The sequence below is a fragment of the Atractosteus spatula genome, chromosome 8 (assembly GCF_055471065.1).
Source record: "Atractosteus spatula isolate fAtrSpa1 chromosome 8, fAtrSpa1.hap1, whole genome shotgun sequence".
In the NCBI taxonomy this organism is placed as follows: Eukaryota; Metazoa; Chordata; class Actinopteri; order Semionotiformes; family Lepisosteidae; genus Atractosteus; species Atractosteus spatula.
In genome coordinates, this window is record NC_142713.1 from 31,206,400 (window position 1) to 31,228,439 (window position 22,040).

Genomic DNA, 22,040 nt, shown 5'->3' on the forward strand with positions numbered 1-22,040 from the left:
TAGAGTTCTGTGGGGAATTTTTCAGTTCTGGTGTGGTTCTCATGCCATCCATCGTTATTTTAGTTACTCCATTAATGAATTGAAGTTTCGAGCTACAGAATAGTGCATTATTTTTAGATTTCTGATGTACCCAGGCAAGGTTTAGAAGCATAACTTGAGACATCTTGATACATCTAAAATAAAGAACAGAAAGGTTCTGACTCATTCTAATAATATGTGATCAATAAGGTTTTATTTAATGCTTTCATCTGTAAAAGCACTTCCTTTCACAACTTCATAAACACACTGCCACCTTCAGTAGTAGGGCATGAACCTGTAACTGAAACCAAGAAACTCTTAATACTTCCACACTATAAGAGAAGAGAGTCCCAAATGTGCAGGAAGGGAAAGATTGCTTGGTGAGGGTCACAGCTTTACACTACTGTCCCACAACCAGCTCAGCATTTATCCTTTTACTTCTGCTTCTTCCTGCTTATATGCTGCTGCTGCTGCTGCTGCTGCAAAACCTGCTACTACCAATAAACAAAATGGCTGCAAATAGATTATTTTGTCATCATCAAACTAAACACAAAAGCTTTCATTGTTGGTCCTGGCAATTCAGCTTGTCTTAAGCAAGGAAACCAGAGAAAACATTTAAATAAAGCCTCGGCGGATGTCTGAAGACCGGGCGCTTGAGGGCCTTAAAGAGCGTTGGCCAATAGGGTGGCCGATCCCTGGGCCTTGCCCTGGATGTGGGCCAATGGGATCAAAGCGTGGGCGGGGCACGGTGGAGAAGGGCAGTCCTGGCCTCTGGTCATACTCTCCTCCGATGATCCCGGGGGGAAATGGTGGCGTGGGTCCGAAGGGGAAGGGATGAAAGGGCATAGGTGGGTATGGGAATGGCTGAGGAGGCACCGGAGGGAACATCATAGTGCGGCGTACACGAGCTGCTTCTTTCCTCTGTAGATATCTCTTTTTGTAGAGCTGCAGGAAACAAAGCAAGTAAAACCATTCTGAAATAAATCACAGTTCCAAGATTTTTCAGTATAGTACTGATAAATGCTTTAGCGTGGAGCAACAGACGGGGACTAGGGTGTTTGAAAGCCAGGGCAAGGGCAGCAGAATGTGTCTTGAAAATCTGCCCGCAGTTTCAGAAAAGCCATGCTTAAAAAAATGAGACTTCAGTAAGAGAGACGCTACTGCTCACACTATGTGGTAGATAATTCCAAGATTTGGAATTATAATTGTAAAAGATATTTCGACTATAAATGCTTAAATTTATTCAGCTTAGCACAGCAAAGGACTTCAGCTTTTTTAACACTGGAGTAATATCTTAACTTGTACTGAGACAAATACATGAAGAAAGATGCTAATTATAGAAAGTTGTATGAGGCTGTTTCAAAATGTTTAAAAGACGAGATCCTTCCATTACTTCAAACTGTGAATAATTCAGTGGCACAAACATATGAAGCTGTTATATTCATACATATCTGATATGTGTGGCCAACACAAAATAAAAAAACAAACAGACGAAGCATTGTGAGACTGTCATTTTAAAAAATTAATTTTAAATTGAGATGCATCTTGGATTTGTGTTGCTTTAAAAATAACACTGATTATGCTGGCGCTACTGACTACATATTTTTACATTATTTGCGAAAGCCCATCGTAACACCATGAAACTTGATTTTGGACTCACTTATTTTGATATTTAACTGTGATTCTTATTATACTCCTAAGAATAACAAGATAAAATATTAACTAGGTTTCAGTATCCATTTATATACCATTAAAAACAAATGTGAGTACTATTTGTTTCACTCAAGCTTCTTTATTATTTAACTGGATATCTGAGTTGTCAGCTACATCAGTAACTGAATAAATGTCATCTTGTATCAGCTGAGAAATATAGAAAATATTATTTTAGAAAGAGAAAATATAATCATCCCAAATATTTAAATATTCTTTTAAGTTACTTACTTCTTTCCAGTTGGTGTCTCTAGGTCTGCTGACTGAATCTAGAATTTAAGAAAAGTGCTTAATAGCATAAGAAACATTTCAGATGTGTTTTTTATTCAAATAATAGTTTGCTATTTCATTAAAAAAATAGTGGCATACATCTTCAATTATACTCAAGTGCAATGTAGCTGTGCATATACATTTCAACAGTAATGTTAATACTTTTACATAACACAAGCCAAATGGATGATATAGTAAAGGAGACACTGAGAACCAGTGGTATGCATACCAAATATATAGAAAATTTAAAAACCTGCGCTGTCTCAGCATGCTTCCTAAAATATGGAGTTAGATGAAAACCATGAGTCTCACACAACATAGCACCAGGAATTAAAACTGGTTTTACAGTGATTCCAGTGGTAGTAAAGCAGTAAACGAAAACACTTATCAGTCAAACTGGATTTATATACAGTGCCATGCAAAGAAAACAGCCTTCGTAAAGTGCTGTAGATTGAATGCACATTCTTTTGGTTTTGAAATCTCAGCTCCCCGTCTATGACGTCTATGGCACCCCCTTGGAAACCACTGAATTAGCTCTGCAATGGCAGCCTTACTCCCCCCTCTGGAATCCAGTGGGACTCGTACCTCTGAAATCCCGGTGGTACAGGAACCTCCACAGAGACGGGTCGGCTGTGGCCAAGCTCAGGTCCCTGCTCACCGCCGAGAGGGCCACCAGCGTCCCCACGTCTAGGAGCCGCAGCACGCGAAGCAGGAGCTCGGGAGGGAGCGCCGTCAAGCCAAATACCGCCGGCAGGTTCATGGCTGAAAACACCCGGGAAGAGGAGACGTCAGCCATGGCCTCCGCCATCGAACTTGTCACGGCTCTGAACGCCCTGTAACAACTAAAACTGAATATCCCTTTCAGGCAAGCAAACAGGACCCAGTAACCGAAAAAGACAATTTTTCAGTTCATTTGGAAAAAAATCATTTATTGTGCTCAGCCTATGTTTTTTTATTATTTCAAGTATGCAATATTATTTAAGAAATGACGCAGGGAGTAAGGTCTAAAGTACTGAAGAAATGATCAGAAGAAGGAATGGTGGGAAGTGAAAGAGTCACCAGACATGTCTGATTACAGAGTGAATTATAGAGTGAATTGAATGGCGCCTTCCCTGTCGGCGCCATTCAATCTGCCATATCAATCTGTATTCGGACTGTTACTGGCTACATCAGTAAATGCACTGAAGACGTGGTTCCCAGGATTACTGTTCGCACATATCCAAATCAGAAACAGTGGGTAAATGGCGAGATACGTGCCAAACTTAAAGCTAGGACAGCTGCTTTCAGTTCTGGTGATATGGATAAATACAAAAAATCCAGATACGACCTCAGGAAAGCTATCAAAATAGCTAAATACAACTACAGAGTAAAATTAGTGTCATATTATCACGGCTGCAACACATGGACCATGTGGAGTGGTATACGCACCATTACAGACTACAAAGCGCAACCCAGCTATGTTGCACAACAGTCTGCCTCTCTTCCTGATGAGCTAAATTCATTCTATACTTGGTTTGAGGTCAGTAACGCAGATCCAGTCAGGAAGATTCCAGAAATCCAAGACGGAAACCCACTGATCATATCCAGAGCGGATGTGTGTAAAGTTTTTAAAAAGACCAATCCACGCAAGGCTCCTGGCCCTGATGCTATCCCTGGCCGTGTTCTGAAGGCATGTGCAGACCAGCTGGCAGATGTCTTCTCGGACATATTCAATCTCTCTCTAGCTCAGTCTATAGTTCCTTCCTGCTTTAAGAAAACCACCATTGTCCCTCTTCCTAAGAAACCCAGAGTCAGCTGCCTGAATGACTACCCCCCTTTTGCACTCACATCAGTTATCATTAAGTGCTTCGAGAGGTTGGTCAAAGCATACATCACCTCCTCACTGCCTGACACCCTAGACCCACTACAATTTGCGTATCGCCAGAACAGGTCAACAGAGGATGCTATTGCCACTGCCCTCCATACTGCCCTCTCACACCTGGATAAGAAAGGAACATATGTGAGAATGCTGTTTGTTGATTACAGCTCAGCATTCAATACCATAGTGCCCTCAAAGCTTGTCATCAAGCTCCAGGACCTGGGACTGAACACATCCCTCTGTAATTGGATCCTGGACTCCTTGACAGAACGTCCGCAGGTGGTGAGGGTGGGCACCAACATATCCTCTACCCTGACTCTAAACACTTGAGCCCCCCAAGGCTGTGTGCTTAGCCCTGTCCTCTACTCCTTATTTACCCATGATTGTGTCGCAAGGTCGCCAATCAAACTCCATCATCAAGTTTGTGGACGATACAACAGTCATCAGCCTGATCACAGATGGTGAAGAGTCTGCATACAGGGAGGAGGTTGAAACCCTGGCAGCATGGTGCCAGGAGAACAACCTCTCTCTGAACATCAGTAAGACTAAGGAGATGATTGTGGATTATAGGAAACACCAGGGAGGAGATCACACACCTATCTACATCAATGGGACTGCAGTGGAAAGGGTCAGCAGTTTTAAGTTCCTGGGAGTTAACATCTTAGAGGACTTAACCTGGACCCACCACACCAACATCGTGGTCAAAACAGCACGGCAGTGCCTATTCTTTCTCCACAGGCTAAAGAAGTTCGGCATGCCATCACATATCCAGGCCAACTTCTACAGGTGCACTATTAAGAGCATCCTGACTGGTTGCATCACTGCCTGGTATGGGAACTGCTCCGCCCAGGATTGCAAAGTACTGCAGAAGGTGGTGAAGTCAGCGCAGCTCATTACCGGCTGTGAGCGACCAAACATCCAGGGTATCTACTCAGCTAGATGTCTTAAGAAGGCCAGGTCCATTCTCAAGGACCCCAGTCATCCCAGTCACAAACTGTTTTCCCTCCTACTGTCTGGTAAACGATACTGAAGCATTTGGTCCAAGTCCAACAGATTACGGAACAGCTTCTACCTCCAGGCAATAAGACTGCTAAATAGCCAACCTGCAGCTCCTTTAGCAAACCACCTGTAATGGCTACATGGACACACAGTTTTCATTGTATTCAGCATACCGCACTACTTGTATATACTGCATACACCATGGACACATAGCAGCTCTATTCATATTGAGTTTTATTCAACTTCTATTACATCTATTATTATGTAACCTTTTTTTCGTAACCTTAATTTTGTGATTTTTGTGATCCTTGTGATTTTTGTGAGCTCGCAGAAAAGACATTTCATTGCCAGCAAGTACTGCTGCACGCTGTATTGTTGTGCATTTGATAAATAAACTTTGATTTGATTTGATTTGAATAAAGAATAGAAGAACAAAGCGGAGGAGGCCATTTGGCCCCTCTAACTCATCTGCTGGCTAGTACGTACAGTAATTGATCCAAGCTGTTTCTTGAAGGAAAGCCGAGACACATTAGCTGAATGGTTTGTTCCTGACTACTGCAACCTTTTATGTAAAGACTTGCCTCCTGATCAGTCTTAAAAAGTGTCCCCCTGTCATAATTAAAACACTGTTATATGTTGGGCATGTTTTAAATGTACTAGTCGATTATTTTCTTTTGTCCTCTTTGCACTGGATTTATCTAAACTGTCAGCTTGATGAGGATAAGTTGTTGACAGCGTCTTTACAGATTGGGATATCCCGTCAAATAAGCAAACCCCCTTTGAGTTGACAGACCAGACGATTCTTAAACACTGAATTCCTCATCGAGGAACCAAATTCTATCCGGCATTATGTACTGAAGGGACTCAGAAAAAAGAGCTGTGACTTTTTCATATTCAAGGAAACATTACTTTTCCTTTTACATGTTAAAACAGTTTCCAATTTTGTCTGTGTGGATGAATTTCTGTATGGGGACAGTGGTCTTCATGTAGCATTAGTACAGATTGTGGACCATTATTTATGTCACAAAAAATCTATCATTCCCCATTTACAATTTTGTCCCCCTAAGTGCATTAGTATTGGTCAATATTTGTAACTGAGTGAGTAAACTTCGATGTAGTGTTTTGACCTCTGGAACTCATTACAACTGTACTCTTCAGTTTTTAAATCGTTTTTTGATTCTGGTCTGTCAGTTTTGTTTTAATAAATCATTTTCTTTTAAACTAATTAAACTAAACTAATATTTGCTTTTTATTGTGTATTTCGTAATCACTAAATTGTCCAATTAAAAATCCTTCTCAGTATTTCCTTGGCCTATGGGTAAGATATTTTACTTTTTCTCAACTTGCATGTAACCAAGCTGGTCTCTAAACTAATATTTAACTTCTGAAATTTTTTAATCATTATTAACACATAACGATCTGTAACAAATAAAAATAAACTGCACATCAATAAACAACAGGTATTATAATATTAGGTAATATCTTAGTATCAAATTATTTTTTGTCTTCCCCGAATACAAATGTAGCGGCGAGGCTTAATAATAAGGCAGAATTAAGTGTTTCTGAGCTTCCCAAATGAGGCCCCATTTCTCTGTTCGTCTCTGTGGTGCAGCCACAGAGAAACTATTCATGCAAGATGATTTAAGGTTTCCTAGGACAGCTCCCAAAGGGGGATGCACTTAGCTAAGTCTGGCTATCATGATCAATGGTCATCCACTGGCGCCTATCAGTCTAGGGAGTGCCGGATGGACATCTGGACTGCATTACTAAGTGTCAGGACTAAGTGACTCATATCTCACCTTGATCAACCAATCAGGGACTGGTAGGGCTGAGTAACCCACGTGGGACTCTGATGCCCATGGAACTTTCAGCCAATGAATGAGCTGAAGTTCCTCCAGGTAAAAACAGGCAACACAGGCCTGGAGATTCAGATTCAACAAGATTCAGATTCAACAAGATTCAGATTCGGGAGATTCAGTAAGATTCTGGAGAGGATTCTGTGGACTGTTCTAAAGGGAATTCAAAGGAGAATTCCAGGGCAGGACGGCCCAGGAGCAGAAGGCTCCCAAGGGCAGGACATTCTCGCAGCGCGCCTCCTGACCATCCCGAGACTCAGCCCGGACAACCACGGAACGGCCAGTGTGTCCGAGTGCCAGAACTTTCCTTTGTTCTAAGAGTCTAGAGTGGAGGTTGCCAGAGAGTAACCAGCAGCAGGCCTCGTGAACAGGTCAGAACTGTGGACAGCTGAATCACCATTCAGAACTAGCTCTTCATCAGGAACGAACCAGTCCTCTTCCTGACTTGCTGGGACCCACAGTCATCTTTTCTCCTGTGCACAAACTTTGCTAGTTAAAGCCAACACTAACTAGCCGGTCAGTGAGCATCTGCAGCGCACCGTCGCAAGCCGCACAGCACAGCCTGGCACCGAGCCAGACAGCGCGGATTGGACAGCAACAGCCTGCAACTGTTTCTTTGTGCCCGCAGGAGATCTGAATCCCCAGAAATTGGATGAGTATTCAACTTCAATGCATTACAGCTCGAGGATTCAATTGTTATCCCAACCAGTTGATATCAATTTAATTCCTAAGAGTTATGTACTTGTTTTGAGTATCTAATGTAGAAGTTGTAACCAAGTTCACTTTACGAAACGGTCTTAATGAATGATATACTGAACGTATGTCCTCTTGATGTGTAACACTTCGTAACTGATTGAATATATATCTTTTGTATTCTGATAACCCTCTCGATAAGATCTGTTAGGTTTAAGGCATATTCTATGTATTAATAAATTTATCCTCGTGTATTAGTACCTGTGTGTGCGCGTTGTTTGAGTTATGTCGCGTGGTTGGATTCTAAAGCCATCAAAAGAATCAACTTTGTGATTTACTGCTACAATTGAAAATTGTCTCAGTAAATGCCCAAACCCTACAGAACTGGTGCCTTCAGAGAGCCACTATGATTACATATTTGGCGTCCCTGAACGGCTATGAAACACTACATTTATGGCGTCCCTGGATCGGCGTGGCAAGACTGAAATGAATCAACCAAGCGGAATAATTCATATAAAACGCCGCGGGTTTCATACACGATAATACAGTGTGCTGAAAGCCGAAAGAAAAAGTTCCCCTTGCTCTTTAAGCAGTGCTTGATTGTTTTGTGATCTTTTGCAATCTACAGGGTTGATTGCATACTTGATCTTGTGGTTTTCTGTGGTAAAACTGTGATTTCGTACTTAAAAGTAATACTCTTTAAGTTTAACGATGGTTGCTAAAAGGTCTGAATTCGAGTCGCTATTAAGCACTCTCTCTAGCAGCGACAAGTCTGACCACGATCTCCGTCATATCTCCGTCAGCGGAGAAGCTAGAAGAATAAATCTCCATTCTCTGAGAGAGCTAGCGAAGGACATAGAGAGATTTGACCCCGCAGTGTCAGAGAATAATATCGAGAGTTATATTCAAGACCTCAGGTATAACCTGCAGTTCCTGCCAAACGCCACAGAACAGGAGAAAGTGTTTCTGGTCAGGAAAACTACCAGCAGAGCTGTACATGAGTGGATGGCTAGGCAGATGAAAGAAGTCTGTAATGACTTTGAGCAGCTATGTCAAGCACTTATCGAAGAATACAGTGCGTTTATTGACCCGACTGCCGCGATAGCCGCCGCCCTTAACATTAAGCACGAGAGAGCAGAGTCCCCTCGCGAATATTACGAGAGACTTAGACGAACTTATTTTGCAGGGCGAAATTATGAGGGTTGCGAAGAGAACACACATTTCAAGGGTTTATTCATTGCGAATCTCCACCCGTCAGTCAGAAAGATGATCTTAATGCATACAGATGCACAGACCATGAAAATGACTGATATTAAGAGATTCGCGCAGAAAGCCTGGGAGTATGATGTCCAAAGTCGCTCTGAGCAAAAAGCTGCTAAAGCGACTGTGTTCGCCGTCAGAGCCAGCAGGGTTAATTCCCCCCTGCTCGAAGGAGCACAGGCTCCTGAGCTGGCTAAGCCCCGTTCCAAAGCACTCACACAGGACCGCACCCAGCGTCCTAAGTGCCATGAGAACACCGGGGAAGGGAAAGGGCTAGAAAAGGCTGAACAAAAGGATTCAGTAGCCGCCCGCCTGGCCAGGCTTGAACAAGCTTTATTAGGACAGGGACAACCGCTCCCCAAGGCTGCCGGAAGCGTGAATGAGCTGATACTCTCCACTGGAGGAGGCGGAGACCCGCCCCCTCTCCCTCCCTCAGTCTATCTGATTGAGCGGAAGGGTTCCTGCCTGGATGAGGTCAGCCACTCCCAAGCGAGTGCTGACTCCACCCCTGAAGTCACAGAGCAGGCAGTAAAACACAGAGGAAAAGCACGAAGCTTTTACCTCAAGGCTGCCATGGGAGATGTCTTACCCAGTGAGACACTGATTGACACTGAGGTTGAAAGGTGTTTGATGTCACACGGCAAGCTCAAACGGGTAGAAAAAGAAAAGGGTATGCGACTCAGAGTGGAACCTTTGGTGGATCACCAGAAAGGCAAAGTGTGGAAACAGGTCAAGGCTCCTAAGCCTTCTGTACAGAAGGAAAGGGGGGCCAAGAGGCAGACTGTGCTTACACAGTGCCCACCGAACACAGAAGCCTATGCGGAGATTCCTTCTGTTCCCTCTGGACAAGAAATAAAAATATTTTCTTGTTCCCCGGATGTACAGGGAAGTCGTGTCCCGGCTGAGGTCACAACAGCCTCCCTGCCACAGGAGCGGTGCTCCAAGCAGCCGCCTGATCCACCAGGTAAAGCACACACCTTTTACATCCCTAAAGAGGAGCAGATCTCCCCACCTGGCGATGAAAAGGAGCTTTCCCTGTGCACCCTGGCACCCAAGAGGGGTCAGGAACACTACCCTGCAGTGGTGGAAGGGATCCAGATGGCAGGAGAGCAGGTTGGTGATGTAGCCCTCACCCTTAGCCCTGACAGGTCCTCTATTAGTGAGGATCTGCTTGAGCAGCTGTCACAGGGCCACCACCAGGTGCCCCTGGTGCAACATTCACAGGTTAGACAGGAGGTCCAGCTGGACGCTGAGACTACTGCGCTGTGGACACACCTGATCCCAGATGCCGATTCCCTCTGCTGTGACCCAGGGAACCTGCAGTCAGGTAACATTATTTCTCACAACTACCAGGTAGTGAGTGAGACTGACCTGATTGTTCCTGCCTCAACGGCAGGGTTTCCAACACACCCAGTCCCCCAGAAGGGACAGGGAATGAAAGCCGAGCCGGTTTTCTTACAGCCACCAGCTCAGTCTGTCAGTCTGAGTCTGACCAACAGTGGTTCACCCAGACTGGAGCTGGATGGTCAAGTCACCCGCCTGCCAGTGCAGGACATCGCAAAGAGGGGTGTCAGAATCCCCGCCTGCACTGACATGGGCCTGGTGGGTGATAGTAAGTTCAAAGACAATGAACTAGCTATCCCAGTGCTGGGGCAGCTCCCTGAACCCCTAGCGAGGGAAGGGGGGAGCGAGCAGGTGTCCTACACCTACCCCCAGCGAACGATTGTAAACATGCCGATAGAGGGATTCCTCAATCAGGAAGTGTGCAGGGTGGACCTGAACAGTGAGAATGGGGTAACAATCCCAGATCACTCAGGTGCTCCAGATGACCACTCAGCCGAGGGTCAGGCATGCTCCACTGCTGCACCGCCCCCTGCAGGGTTCCTAGAGCACAGGCATGAACAAATCGAAAAAGCAGATGCCCTGGAAAAGGAGGAGCAGCATCAGCCGCTGCGTCAGATCTCCCCAGATTTCCAGGATGTTGGTCCCCAGGATGCCACATGGCATACTGAGAAAGACACCATGTACAAGCTGCGCCAGCTTAGAAAGGCAACAGTCACTCAGAAGGAGATGACTGGGATCAGCCACCCTAAAAGACTTTTGGGAGGACTGATTGCTGCCACCACTGTTGTGCATTTGCTCTTTTTGGTAGGTTTGTGTGCTACTGGCACTCTCACCCTGACTGCCCCAAGAAGGCAGGTGTCAGAGATACCAGAGGGTAGTGACAGACTGTATCGACAGCAGCAAAAGTTGGAAAGCTTAGGGAAAACCCTACAGGCAACTTCCTATGCAACAGGGTTAAACCTTATTCCCCAACCAGTGGACATGATTGTTGGTGTTATACAGTGGGTTTATGCTTGTGTGCAACAGGCCAGAATGTTGACACAAGACCTGTTAAGGGAGTTTAGTGCCACTGCAGCCAGTCTAACCACGGCACAATTCCCAACCCACTTGATTCCACTCTTCTCAGTAGAGGAGTGTGTGACATTAACCCCATCGTTCATAGCTCACCCAGAAGGCAAACCAAGATTGAATTCGGTTCCAAATCTTGAGATGGGTATGGCTACCAAAGCTATCCATTGGCTGTGTCTAAACGATTCACCAATGAAGGGTGTAAAGCTACTAACGAGCAGAGGAAGGTTAATGAACCCCATGAAGAGCAGGTGGGAAGTAAGTGGCTGGTCAGCACACCACGTTTAACTGACACTGTGACTTGTGACAGGCATGATGCAGCTACCTAATAAAACAGTTCCTTTAAGTTCCTGAGGAGGCCATAGTACAGCATGGTAACTTAACACTGTACGGTCTAGAACCAGACAACATAAGACCAAACTTGAGGTCATGGATGCCTTCAGGTGCCACACTAAGGAATTGGATAGAAATCCAAGAAACAGTAAGCCCTGAAGAGGTACAGGTAGTTAGTTTGCTTTAATGGAACAAACCTCCAAACCACCCTAGCAGATACCCAACACAGGTGTTGTGGTTTATCGGGGGGCTGGGAACAGGAACTGGTGTTATTGTAACACTGCTGCCGGGTAGCTGGATCATGACTGACAGTGTACTCTGAATGATGTACTCTTACATCAAGATGTACTCCGGGTAGCATGAATGAGTCAAAGGTAGCATGCCAAAAGAAAGGAAGTGACTTCTCCCCAAATATCTACCACAGAGGTATCAGATATTGACAGTGAACTTCCTGATGTGTAATTCCTAGACTTAGATAATGTCTCCTACCGTGTTTATACATACTCCAGATGTTATTCATCCTGTTTGTATCCAATGCTGGTTCCGGTATGAATTCTCGAGGAGTAATGTAGACATTTAAGATTAATGTTCTAATGGCAAGGGACATCACTTAACTCTGTTTTGTTTTGAAGGCAACAACGCCTCAGGACCTCGTGACCTTCAAAAAGGGGGGATATGTAGCGGCGAGGCTTAATAATAAGGCAGAATTAAGTGTTTCTGAGCTTCCCAAATGAGGCCCCATTTCTCTGTTCGTCTCTGTGGTGCAGCCACAGAGAAACTATTCATGCAAGATGATTTAAGGTTTCCTAGGACAGCTCCCAAAGGGGGATGCACTTAGCTAAGTCTGGCTATCATGATCAATGGTCATCCACTGGCGCCTATCAGTCTAGGGAGTGCCGGATGGACATCTGGACTGCATTACTAAGTGTCAGGACTAAGTGACTCATATCTCACCTTGATCAACCAATCAGGGACTGGTAGGGCTGAGTAACCCACGTGGGACTCTGATGCCCATGGAACTTTCAGCCAATGAATGAGCTGAAGTTCCTCCAGGTAAAAACAGGCAACACAGGCCTGGAGATTCAGATTCAACAAGATTCAGATTCAACAAGATTCAGATTCGGGAGATTCAGTAAGATTCTGGAGAGGATTCTGTGGACTGTTCTAAAGGGAATTCAAAGGAGAATTCCAGGGCAGGACGGCCCAGGAGCAGAAGGCTCCCAAGGGCAGGACATTCTCGCAGCGCGCCTCCTGACCATCCCGAGACTCAGCCCGGACAACCACGGAACGGCCAGTGTGTCCGAGTGCCAGAACTTTCCTTTGTTCTAAGAGTCTAGAGTGGAGGTTGCCAGAGAGTAACCAGCAGCAGGCCTCGTGAACAGGTCAGAACTGTGGACAGCTGAATCACCATTCAGAACTAGCTCTTCATCAGGAACGAACCAGTCCTCTTCCTGACTTGCTGGGACCCACAGTCATCTTTTCTCCTGTGCACAAACTTTGCTAGTTAAAGCCAACACTAACTAGCCGGTCAGTGAGCATCTGCAGCGCACCGTCGCAAGCCGCACAGCACAGCCTGGCACCGAGCCAGACAGCGCGGATTGGACAGCAACAGCCTGCAACTGTTTCTTTGTGCCCGCAGGAGATCTGAATCCCCAGAAATTGGATGAGTATTCAACTTCAATGCATTACAGCTCGAGGATTCAATTGTTATCCCAACCAGTTGATATCAATTTAATTCCTAAGAGTTATGTACTTGTTTTGAGTATCTAATGTAGAAGTTGTAACCAAGTTCACTTTACGAAACGGTCTTAATGAATGATATACTGAACGTATGTCCTCTTGATGTGTAACACTTCGTAACTGATTGAATATATATCTTTTGTATTCTGATAACCCTCTCGATAAGATCTGTTAGGTTTAAGGCATATTCTATGTATTAATAAATTTATCCTCGTGTATTAGTACCTGTGTGTGCGCGTTGTTTGAGTTATGTCGCGTGGTTGGATTCTAAAGCCATCAAAAGAATCAACTTTGTGATTTACTGCTACAATTGAAAATTGTCTCAGTAAATGCCCAAACCCTACAGAACTGGTGCCTTCAGAGAGCCACTATGATTACATATTTGGCGTCCCTGAACGGCTATGAAACACTACACAAATATAGTGTAATATGCATCATTATTAAAAATCTGTTAATACAGCTCAAAAAAGATGCTGCTGTAAGGCCTCAGTTTTATTCACAGTAATTTCATGCTGAAATGCTTACCTTGTCTGGCCGAGGCTATCCAGGGATATACAACTTGATCTTTAAAAATACGGGATAACTTCTTAAGGTCTTTATAAGCACCAGCAGCGCTTTCCCCTAGGATAAAAACATTTTAAAAAAAGGGTAATTGTTAAGCCAGCATGATCATTTATCTTCTTCTCAACACTTTCATTGTCAAAATGCGATTTAGCTGATGCAACACATTTTATCCTTAAAAACTCAGCTGTAAAAGCATAAACATTTGGATGATTGATTATTTACATGCTACAAAGGCTAAAACACTTCCTTTTTTAAAAAAGGAAGCACTATACAATCGCTGACAATCTTGATTCAAAGCCTGCTTGCCAATACTGTAAATCATATGCTCGGAACCGGTGATTGAGCAGCATTTCTGTCCACAATATCTGCAATCCTCCAAAACTCTAGAAAACAGTAAACTGCTTCTGATTTGTTTGCAGGACATTTATCATGTGTTACTAAGAAGACTTTACCGTTCCATAAATCCGTCACATAGGAAGAAGGGTTTAACTGGATTTTCCTCACGTTGTCAACTGTTTCATTCATCTTCAGAGTAGCTGAGAAAGAGACATCAAGAACCGCACAAACAAAGGTCACACTGACGTGCTGGAGCATACAAAGCCTTCAAAGAGTTGCAGCATGCTGTGATTTCCAATAGTTCTGCTTAATAAAAGTTTGCTTTAGAAACATTAAGGCATCCAGACCCTGAAAGTCTACAAGGATGTATTTTTTTCATTTATTTTTAGTCTTTTAATAAAGAGTGAAAGTATCTGAATTGTTCTACTGGACTTTAGTCCCAAACACAGCAGTAGATTAAGCTCTACGATCACTGGTACAGTCTGGTACTTCAGTTCTTCGTATGCATCTGCTATGGAAGTGTGGAGTGCACAGATGTTTCTTGAAACCACCAAATACTTATGCATCCATGTATTAAACAGAAATTGAAGTACTAGTAGTTCTCAAGTTATGCAGCAGATGTATTCTTGGAAAATTCATTAATTAAGAATGCATTTTCTGTAAGAATGTGTGAGGGGATGAATTCAAAACAATTACATACATTCATTTATGTTTATGTTGTACTGCAAGTCATTTTTAAACTAAATATTTGTCGATCTGTGCAGGGAAGACTTGAGTATGGAAAATGTATGAATCATGAGCCCAGAGGTGCATCTGGACTACACAACTGTCTTCAGTCCTTTTACTCTCAGTGAGCCATTTATTAATTCCAGACAGTTGTATTGAAATTTAAGTTTGATGATTTTGTTCTACAAAAAGACTTCAAATAAATATTTTACAAATTGTTTGCACCAATTTCATGTTTAAGATTTTTTTCACAGGAGCTTACTCTGTTTTAGTGCTTTATTGGTTTTATTGTGGAACTTATACCCTATATACAATAAAGAAAAGTTACAGATTTATTTAGTGAGACAATTGAGACAAAGATCATTGGGCTGTCTGTGTGCCAACCAAGCCACACTATTCAACATAAATACAACATAAATAGTTAACTAAAGACTGATTTTGTGATGCTTTTGGGACTACTGTGTCATCTGATCACAAACTAGGTCTCTACGATGCGTTTTCAATGGGACTCGAAATAAGCAGGGTGTTAATCACATTTACAATTAGTGCACATTTAATCAGGTGACTGTGAACTGTGAGTTAGAGAATATACACAGTACACGCAGTATATATGGTCTCACACAATACGTCAAGTTTCATTTTGCTGGCTCAACCCCAAGCATGTTAAAGTGAGACCTAACAGCATCTTCAATTAAAAAGTGGTATATATTTTTGAAGTGTGTCACACCAGAAACTCGCAAATTAAGGTCATGTCAATTGGGAACTACCTGTAGCTGACAGTTCAGAACACATAGTTAATAATAAAAAAAAATTACCGTTGATAACCAGCATGTTTCCCATAGGAACACCAACCACCATAGCAATGCTGTTCTCACAGAGGGGGTGTGTGTATTGCAGTCTGTAAACACCCCCAACAGCCTTCCAACCTGCAGGCATCTCCCCGGGCCTCACTTCCGGGCCCTGTCAAAACACAGCCGACAAGCTGCTCAGGGAGGAAGCTGGCATCCCCCCCTCTCTTAATACACCCGGGCTAGAGCAAAGTATACCTTGAGTGGAGGCAAAAGCTAGATTTGAGGCCTTAGTCCAGTAAATGTCCAATTAGTCAAAATGTTTTTTTTTACCAGTCCAATTATGTTCCACCTCATATATATTAAAAGGTAAGATATGGGAGATTTAACAGTACTATCTGCACAGTGGAGGTTGGTTTTCATACCTCTGCCTATTATTCAATATGAAGTAATACAATCGAAAAGGAAAATTCAGTACAGATATTCGAACTTGAAAAGGTTTATTCCATCCTGAAAGGAAGAGAAAAGACACACGAAGGCTCTACAGCAGACATGCTCTGTCTCTTTTCTTTTCCCTTCAGCATGGAATAAACCTTCACCTGTTCCTTTGCAGCCTGTGCATGCTGACACAGCTCCCTACTTAAACTTCTCCATTACAGATATTGTGTATACAAACAGGACTAGGAACATATTACACTTAAAGAAAAGAAAGAAGAAAGGGAAAAAAGTAAAGATCTTATTTATGGTAAAAAAATGATGAGCCAAAACACAAAAGAATTCCTAAAATGTGGATTGTAGTACACACAGCTGAAACTAAGGCCCTCAAGAAAGAACATGACCTCCATTTCTGCCTAGACTGTATTTACTAGCCTCTGCTGCGACACAAAATAAACTGCAATGTAATAGGTTGAAATGTATTTAGTTTTTCTGAATTAGTCCTCGAATGTCTATATTTACCTGCAATACGAATCCAGTCTCCAGCATAAGAAGATGAACTGCGACCACCAGTGTATCGCAGGCGCTGCGGTTTTCAACCCCATGGAACAGCATCTCGAGAGAATGAGGCACCTTTCCATCCTCGGCCTCGCTGCATATCATGGGCTCGGGAGTGAAGACATCCTCCATCTCATGATCTGCCTCTTCCTCGGCCCTCAAATCTTCTTCCTCGGCACAGACCTAAACAACACGCCAATCTTTAACAAAGCTAAAGTCAGAAGCAGACGGATATACAGGAGACCACGGGGAAAGGTGATACAGTACCTAGATTATCAAACACAAAATTGTCTCACTTTTATGTTTTAATTTGTAAAGACTCTTGGCAGGTCTTTTACACAATGACAGGTATTTTACACAATGACACAAGACGCTACTTTTAGTTTCTCTTCCTGAAATTCAATGCTGCCTCAGCTTGGATTGCTATCATATTAATCTGCTGATTTTCTGGGTGTAAGTACACAGGTTTACCGGAACAGGTAGGACAGCCTGTGGTAGGGGATGTTAAGCAGCCTATTTTAATCTATCCTTTTGCTTTCAATATATAGAAAACACCAGTGCATAAGGAACGCAATGTTCTCACTACATATTGACTAGTGCCAGATGATGTTTCAGAGCACGGTCCGATAAAGACTCTTGTTTGAGCTCTCTGCTTGTGGGTTTGAGCCTGGTCATGTCACTAGCACATTGTAACTGGGACTGCTCCTGTGGGGCGCACACCCCACTAACTGAGGGCTGCCAAGGGCAGGGTGGGATTAGTTGGCTCTCAGTGTCACAGTGACTTCTACAGCTGCCCAGGCTCTTGCAGGATTGCTGAGGGACATGTCTCTCGTCGAATTGGTCCTGAAATTCTATTACGAGGCTGTGTAACCTGCAAGGGATTAATAAAGCCATTCCTTTAAGGATCCAAATGAAATGACACCCACAAAACAGTTTGCTCACGAAGACCCAAATCTCAGCGGGCAGATTTTTCACAGCATGCCCTAGTACTTGCCAGAGACAGACAAAGGAGTAGGAGGACAGTGTCCCTTGTTGTAACCTCACTTCATGATGGAAGGAGATAATGATGTCATAGTCAGGCCAATTCCAATCTGATTAAAACCATATCCACACGCGAGCAATAAGCTGTGTAAGAATGTTTCAGGAAACTTACTGCTTATATTTGGACACTCCTACAACGAGCTGCTTAGAGACAGTATTCATTTTCAAACAACTTCCAAAGTAACTTATAATGACATGTAATCACATGCTCTTTTCCAGACCATGACTGTTAGAATCCCCATACTACTGCTTTCACTAGTGAGGAAGCAGAATGCTTTCTAGTTATATCACTTTCAAAATACAGATGAGAAAACAAAAGCAGTCAACCCTCTGCCTACAATTGAAGAAAGAAAAGAAATATCAGGCAATGCTGTAGAGGTAGATGAAAAATGCTGTAGAGTCAAAAATAGTTTCATACTGTAAGTATGGGGAAAGCAGTCACAAGAAATTAAGCTGCATGTCTTCCAGAGTGATTCAACTATATAGCTAACTGCTTACAGATGAATAAAACTTTAAACTTGACTCCCATGCAAGTGTAGACTAGGCTTCGATTAATTTCACGTGAACAGTAAAAAATACAGATGTGAAACAGCTATTGATAATAATTCCTTACACTTATGTAGCTCTTTTCTGGACACTCCACTCAAAGAGCTTTACAGGTAATGGGGACTCCCCTCCACCACCAATGTGTAGCCTCATCTGGATGATGTGGTGGCAGCCAAACAGAGTGATGAAGCCAATTCATAGATGGGGATTGTTAGGAGGCCAGGATTGACAAATGCCGGGGTGGAAATTTGGCCAGAACACCAGAGTAACACCTCTACTCTTTTTGAGAAACGCCCTGAGATTTTTAATGACTGCTGAGAGTCAGGACCTCGGTTTTACATCTCATCCGAAGGACAGCGCCTTTTTTTACAGTATAGGGTCCCTGTGACTATATTGGAGCATTAGGGCCCACACAGACCACAAGGTGGGCACTCCCTACTGCTCCCATTAACACCAGTTTTAAGTTTAATCCTGAATTAGCTAGGCACTAAAGGATCTAAAGCCAGGCTGTTAAACAAGCACATAGTCCTTAAATCTGGTCCGACTGCTGTGCAGAGTGCAGTACTCACAGAGGGCGTCTGTAGAGCTCCAGAGCGCTCATCCTGGAGGGAAGCAGAGCTGCTCGCCTCATCCGTCTTTTTTACTGGGGGGGTGCTGACACTGTGGAGTGCAGAGGGGCTGGGAGCAGGACTGGCCTGTGACAGGACTACACAGATCAGATCTCCAGATACAATCCCACAAGATGCAAGGCTCTGCCCTGACTCTGGGAGGGGCTCGCTGCTGTTCAGAGAAAGGGTGAATTCTGTGTCCGGACTGTGAATGACAAGAGAAAAGAAATCAGAGCCAGTAATCAGGCCTCACTCCCTGAGTCGATTCTGATGATACTGGGAAGACGACCTCATTTTGATACCCCAAAGGGAAGAAACATTGGAAGACCTCAATTGTACACATAAAGAATCAAGCTGAATGAAAAACCCAGAAATTAACAAAAAATAAAACATTTCAAGTATCATTTAATACATATGTAAGTCTGAATACTTTGCTTCTTTTTTCCCCTTAAGACAACAAGGTGTCTTGCGATCTGTAACTGCTCATTTTCTCTATCTCGGAGTCTCAGGAGCCTCCATAAACTATGTCGCATAAACATTTTCCCATTTCCATATCAGATTTAATATATCTTATATTATGGCAGTCTATGACCTCTATGCTGAAAGTGCAGTAACTGAGGAACCAATGGTTTAGATAGATAGTTTACAGACTGAACCAACAGCAGAGACTCCAGGGTGAAGGCAATAACAACTGAGAGATCTGCATTTCAAACGCTTAGGTTCTTCAATTCTCACAGCTTCCAAAGTGTTAAATGTGTTTCATTTCAAATGTGGGCCCAGGTGTTTTGAATATGGGGCCCAGTTGAACAGTAATAAGAGCACTCAACCTGTAGCCACAAGAGGGCAGTATTATTTCCTTAATTTGGATGCTCAGCTCCTCCAGTGTAGGCTCATCTCCCTCCAGCTCCAAACGGCAAGTCTGTTTGTTCACACGGACTCGCAGCTTCATGCTTCTTAAATTATTGCTAAAAACAGCTGTAGAAACAAGGCCAAGGCCAATGATATCAATTACGGCAATGGATGGACTACTTTTCAAGACTCTTCAAAAATGTCCTGTATGAGTCAGTTTGTTGAAGAGACATAGCCTAACATGTTGAAAGAAAAGACAGAAAGCAGGGGATTCTGATCAGAAGTATAATTAATATAAATATTGTTAAAGCAGGATCATAACACATGTAAAACACAGATGTGGAACAATATACGTTTTCAATGCATTGTTGCAACATGTAAATCAACTGATGCGGTATAAATCTAAAATTCAAACCATTTTGGCATGATAATGCAGAGACCGTGATCCGCATTGATAAGGCAAACAAATGACATGACGCTTTTCTCAAGCACTACTCTGAAACAGCACTGGCTAAGCTTCATTTTAACATAGATTCTCTGTAGGCTTTATATTCTGGCAGAAGCACAGAGTACTGTTAGATGCTCTTGCATACTCGGACATACAGTGCTTTCCAAAAGTATTGGGGCAGCAAAAGCAAAAGTCATTTCTGCTTTATAGTCAAGCAATGTCTGTTTGTGATCATGGGATTAAAATGAATGATAAGTGCAATATACAATTTATTCTTCTATTGAAGGTAGGTATCTGGAACTCACAGACCAGTAAATCACTTCACTGTGTAACTGTTTGTAGTGCTGTACGTTTGAAAAGGTGTGGGATTTACTGTCAATAAATATTTGTCTACGTTTGGACTTGTTTATTACTCTATCATCAAGCACTGCCAGAGAATAAAGAACACATGTGGTATGTAATGCTTATAATCCATGACTTTAGGGGGTATAATCTTAATTATTTGCTTTCATAGCAAGCTGGTGTCAGGACCTGATTTTTTATAGTGCTTTCGTAACCACATCCCTTATAACTTCCACACCTCAAGATTCGTAAAAATATATATGTGAATATCTCCCAGTAAGTGTGGTCACTTGAAATCATTGGGTTGAACACAAAGTATGTCTTTGCTCTATTATCAAACGTTTGATTGGAATTAACTAAAAATAAAACATATCTTATTGGATGTGAATATGTCCCGGTACGTATGGTTATTTGAAATCACTGGGATGAATACAGCGTATGTAATACTTATCACTCATATCGATCTCATCATCATAAACACAAACAGCCTGACTGTGAAGAAAAAACGTTTTGACTTTGCTGTCCCAATATCCTATCCTATCCTTACTGGTAACCTTTGTAGAATTAATATGATCCTGGACAACAGTTTAAAGAAAAACAACAATGCAGACTCGGGCAAAGCACACGAACAGAACAAGCCGCATGTCAGAAGATAACAAGGAACCTGTCGAATGTCGAATAACGCAATCAGGTCAGGAAATTGCAGACAATGACCAATTCACTCAGAAGTGTTTCATCATGTGGAGGCACCCTTGTCCTGTACCCAATAAGCACAGGACAAGTCCGTCATTATGGGCTTATTCGTATTTATTGTACTTCACATTCTATGTCAGTTAGTATGCGGAGTGGACACAAATTGACATAGTATGCGTTCAACACCCTGACAAGGGCACAGCACAAGATGGACAATGTCCGGCTACACACCACGGACAACAAATATGAAATGCTTGAAAAATAAAGGCACTACGGCTAAAACTTTCAATTTCGTTTCATAGGCCTCCGTACATTTGCGAAATACATAATATTGAAACATAAACATAAATGTTTAATCTAAATGTTAAAACGCAATCGCCCACATGATTTAAATGTTACAATCCAATGGTAATTATTATATGACTATATAACAGTAATTCTGAAAAGGATAAAAAACTTTCATTATAACTGATAAACGTATTCTGTAACAAAACTGTGATACAACAAAATATACTTTTACAAACGATAGTTCTACTTACATTGGTTGGGTCGGTCTTAATAATTCTATGTTTCATTCTTTGAAACAAAGCAGTTTGAAAGTGTTTACTTTGTATTAGATATTCAAACTCCCACAAAGAATATCGCGAGTGCCTATACAACAGTCAACAGATCTGCAGTATGAAAGCCATGTCCTGATGACAACTTTCTTTTTAACATCTACAGGAAGAGACGAGGCGCATTACAGTTCTGACAAAAATAAAAGAGCTACTTTTCCATGGCTACCATTAGGAAATGAAAGTAATGATTAAATTAGTACAAAATAACAATAACACACTCAATCAATATACAAAACATCTTTACGGAAAGTTAAAGATGTATCATGGACTCTAGACTACCGTAATGCAATTCGAAAAAGGTAATAAAATAACGCGTTTCTGATCGGGATTCGCATATTTT

At 42.6% G+C, this 22,040-nt stretch overlaps 1 protein-coding gene across 1 annotated transcript; it reads right to left on the reverse strand.

Annotated features, from left to right (window-relative positions):
* Positions 1-213: 213 nt before the first annotated feature.
* On the reverse strand, positions 214-21,987 carry fbxo7 (F-box protein 7). Its single transcript, XM_088924081.1, has 10 exons — positions 21,623-21,987; positions 19,579-19,726; positions 18,713-18,956; positions 16,521-16,739; positions 15,591-15,735; positions 14,166-14,249; positions 13,675-13,770; positions 2,584-2,760; positions 1,960-1,997; positions 214-963 (listed from the first exon to the last, which is right to left on the reverse strand). Exons 2-10 carry the CDS (start codon positions 19,698-19,700, stop codon positions 634-636), a joined length of 1,455 nt encoding a protein of 484 aa, XP_088780207.1. The 5' UTR covers positions 19,701-19,726; positions 21,623-21,987; the 3' UTR covers positions 214-633.
* Positions 21,988-22,040: the final 53 nt, after the last annotated feature.

What these genes read in the sequence shown, in the direction of transcription:
- fbxo7 (XM_088924081.1), bottom strand. Translation starts at nt 19,700, where the DNA reads ATGAAGCTGCGAGTCCGTGTGAACAAACAGACTTGCCGTTTGGAGCTG. An exon ending in TGTGACGGATTTATGGAACG is followed by an intron (nt 13,771 to 14,165) that starts GTAAAGTCTTCT and finishes TTTTTATCCTAG; the next exon opens with GGGAAAGCGCTGCTGGTGCT. An exon ending in GAGACACCAACTGGAAAGAA is followed by an intron (nt 964 to 1,959) that starts GTAAGTAACTTA and finishes TGTTTCCTGCAG; the next exon opens with CTCTACAAAAAGAGATATCT.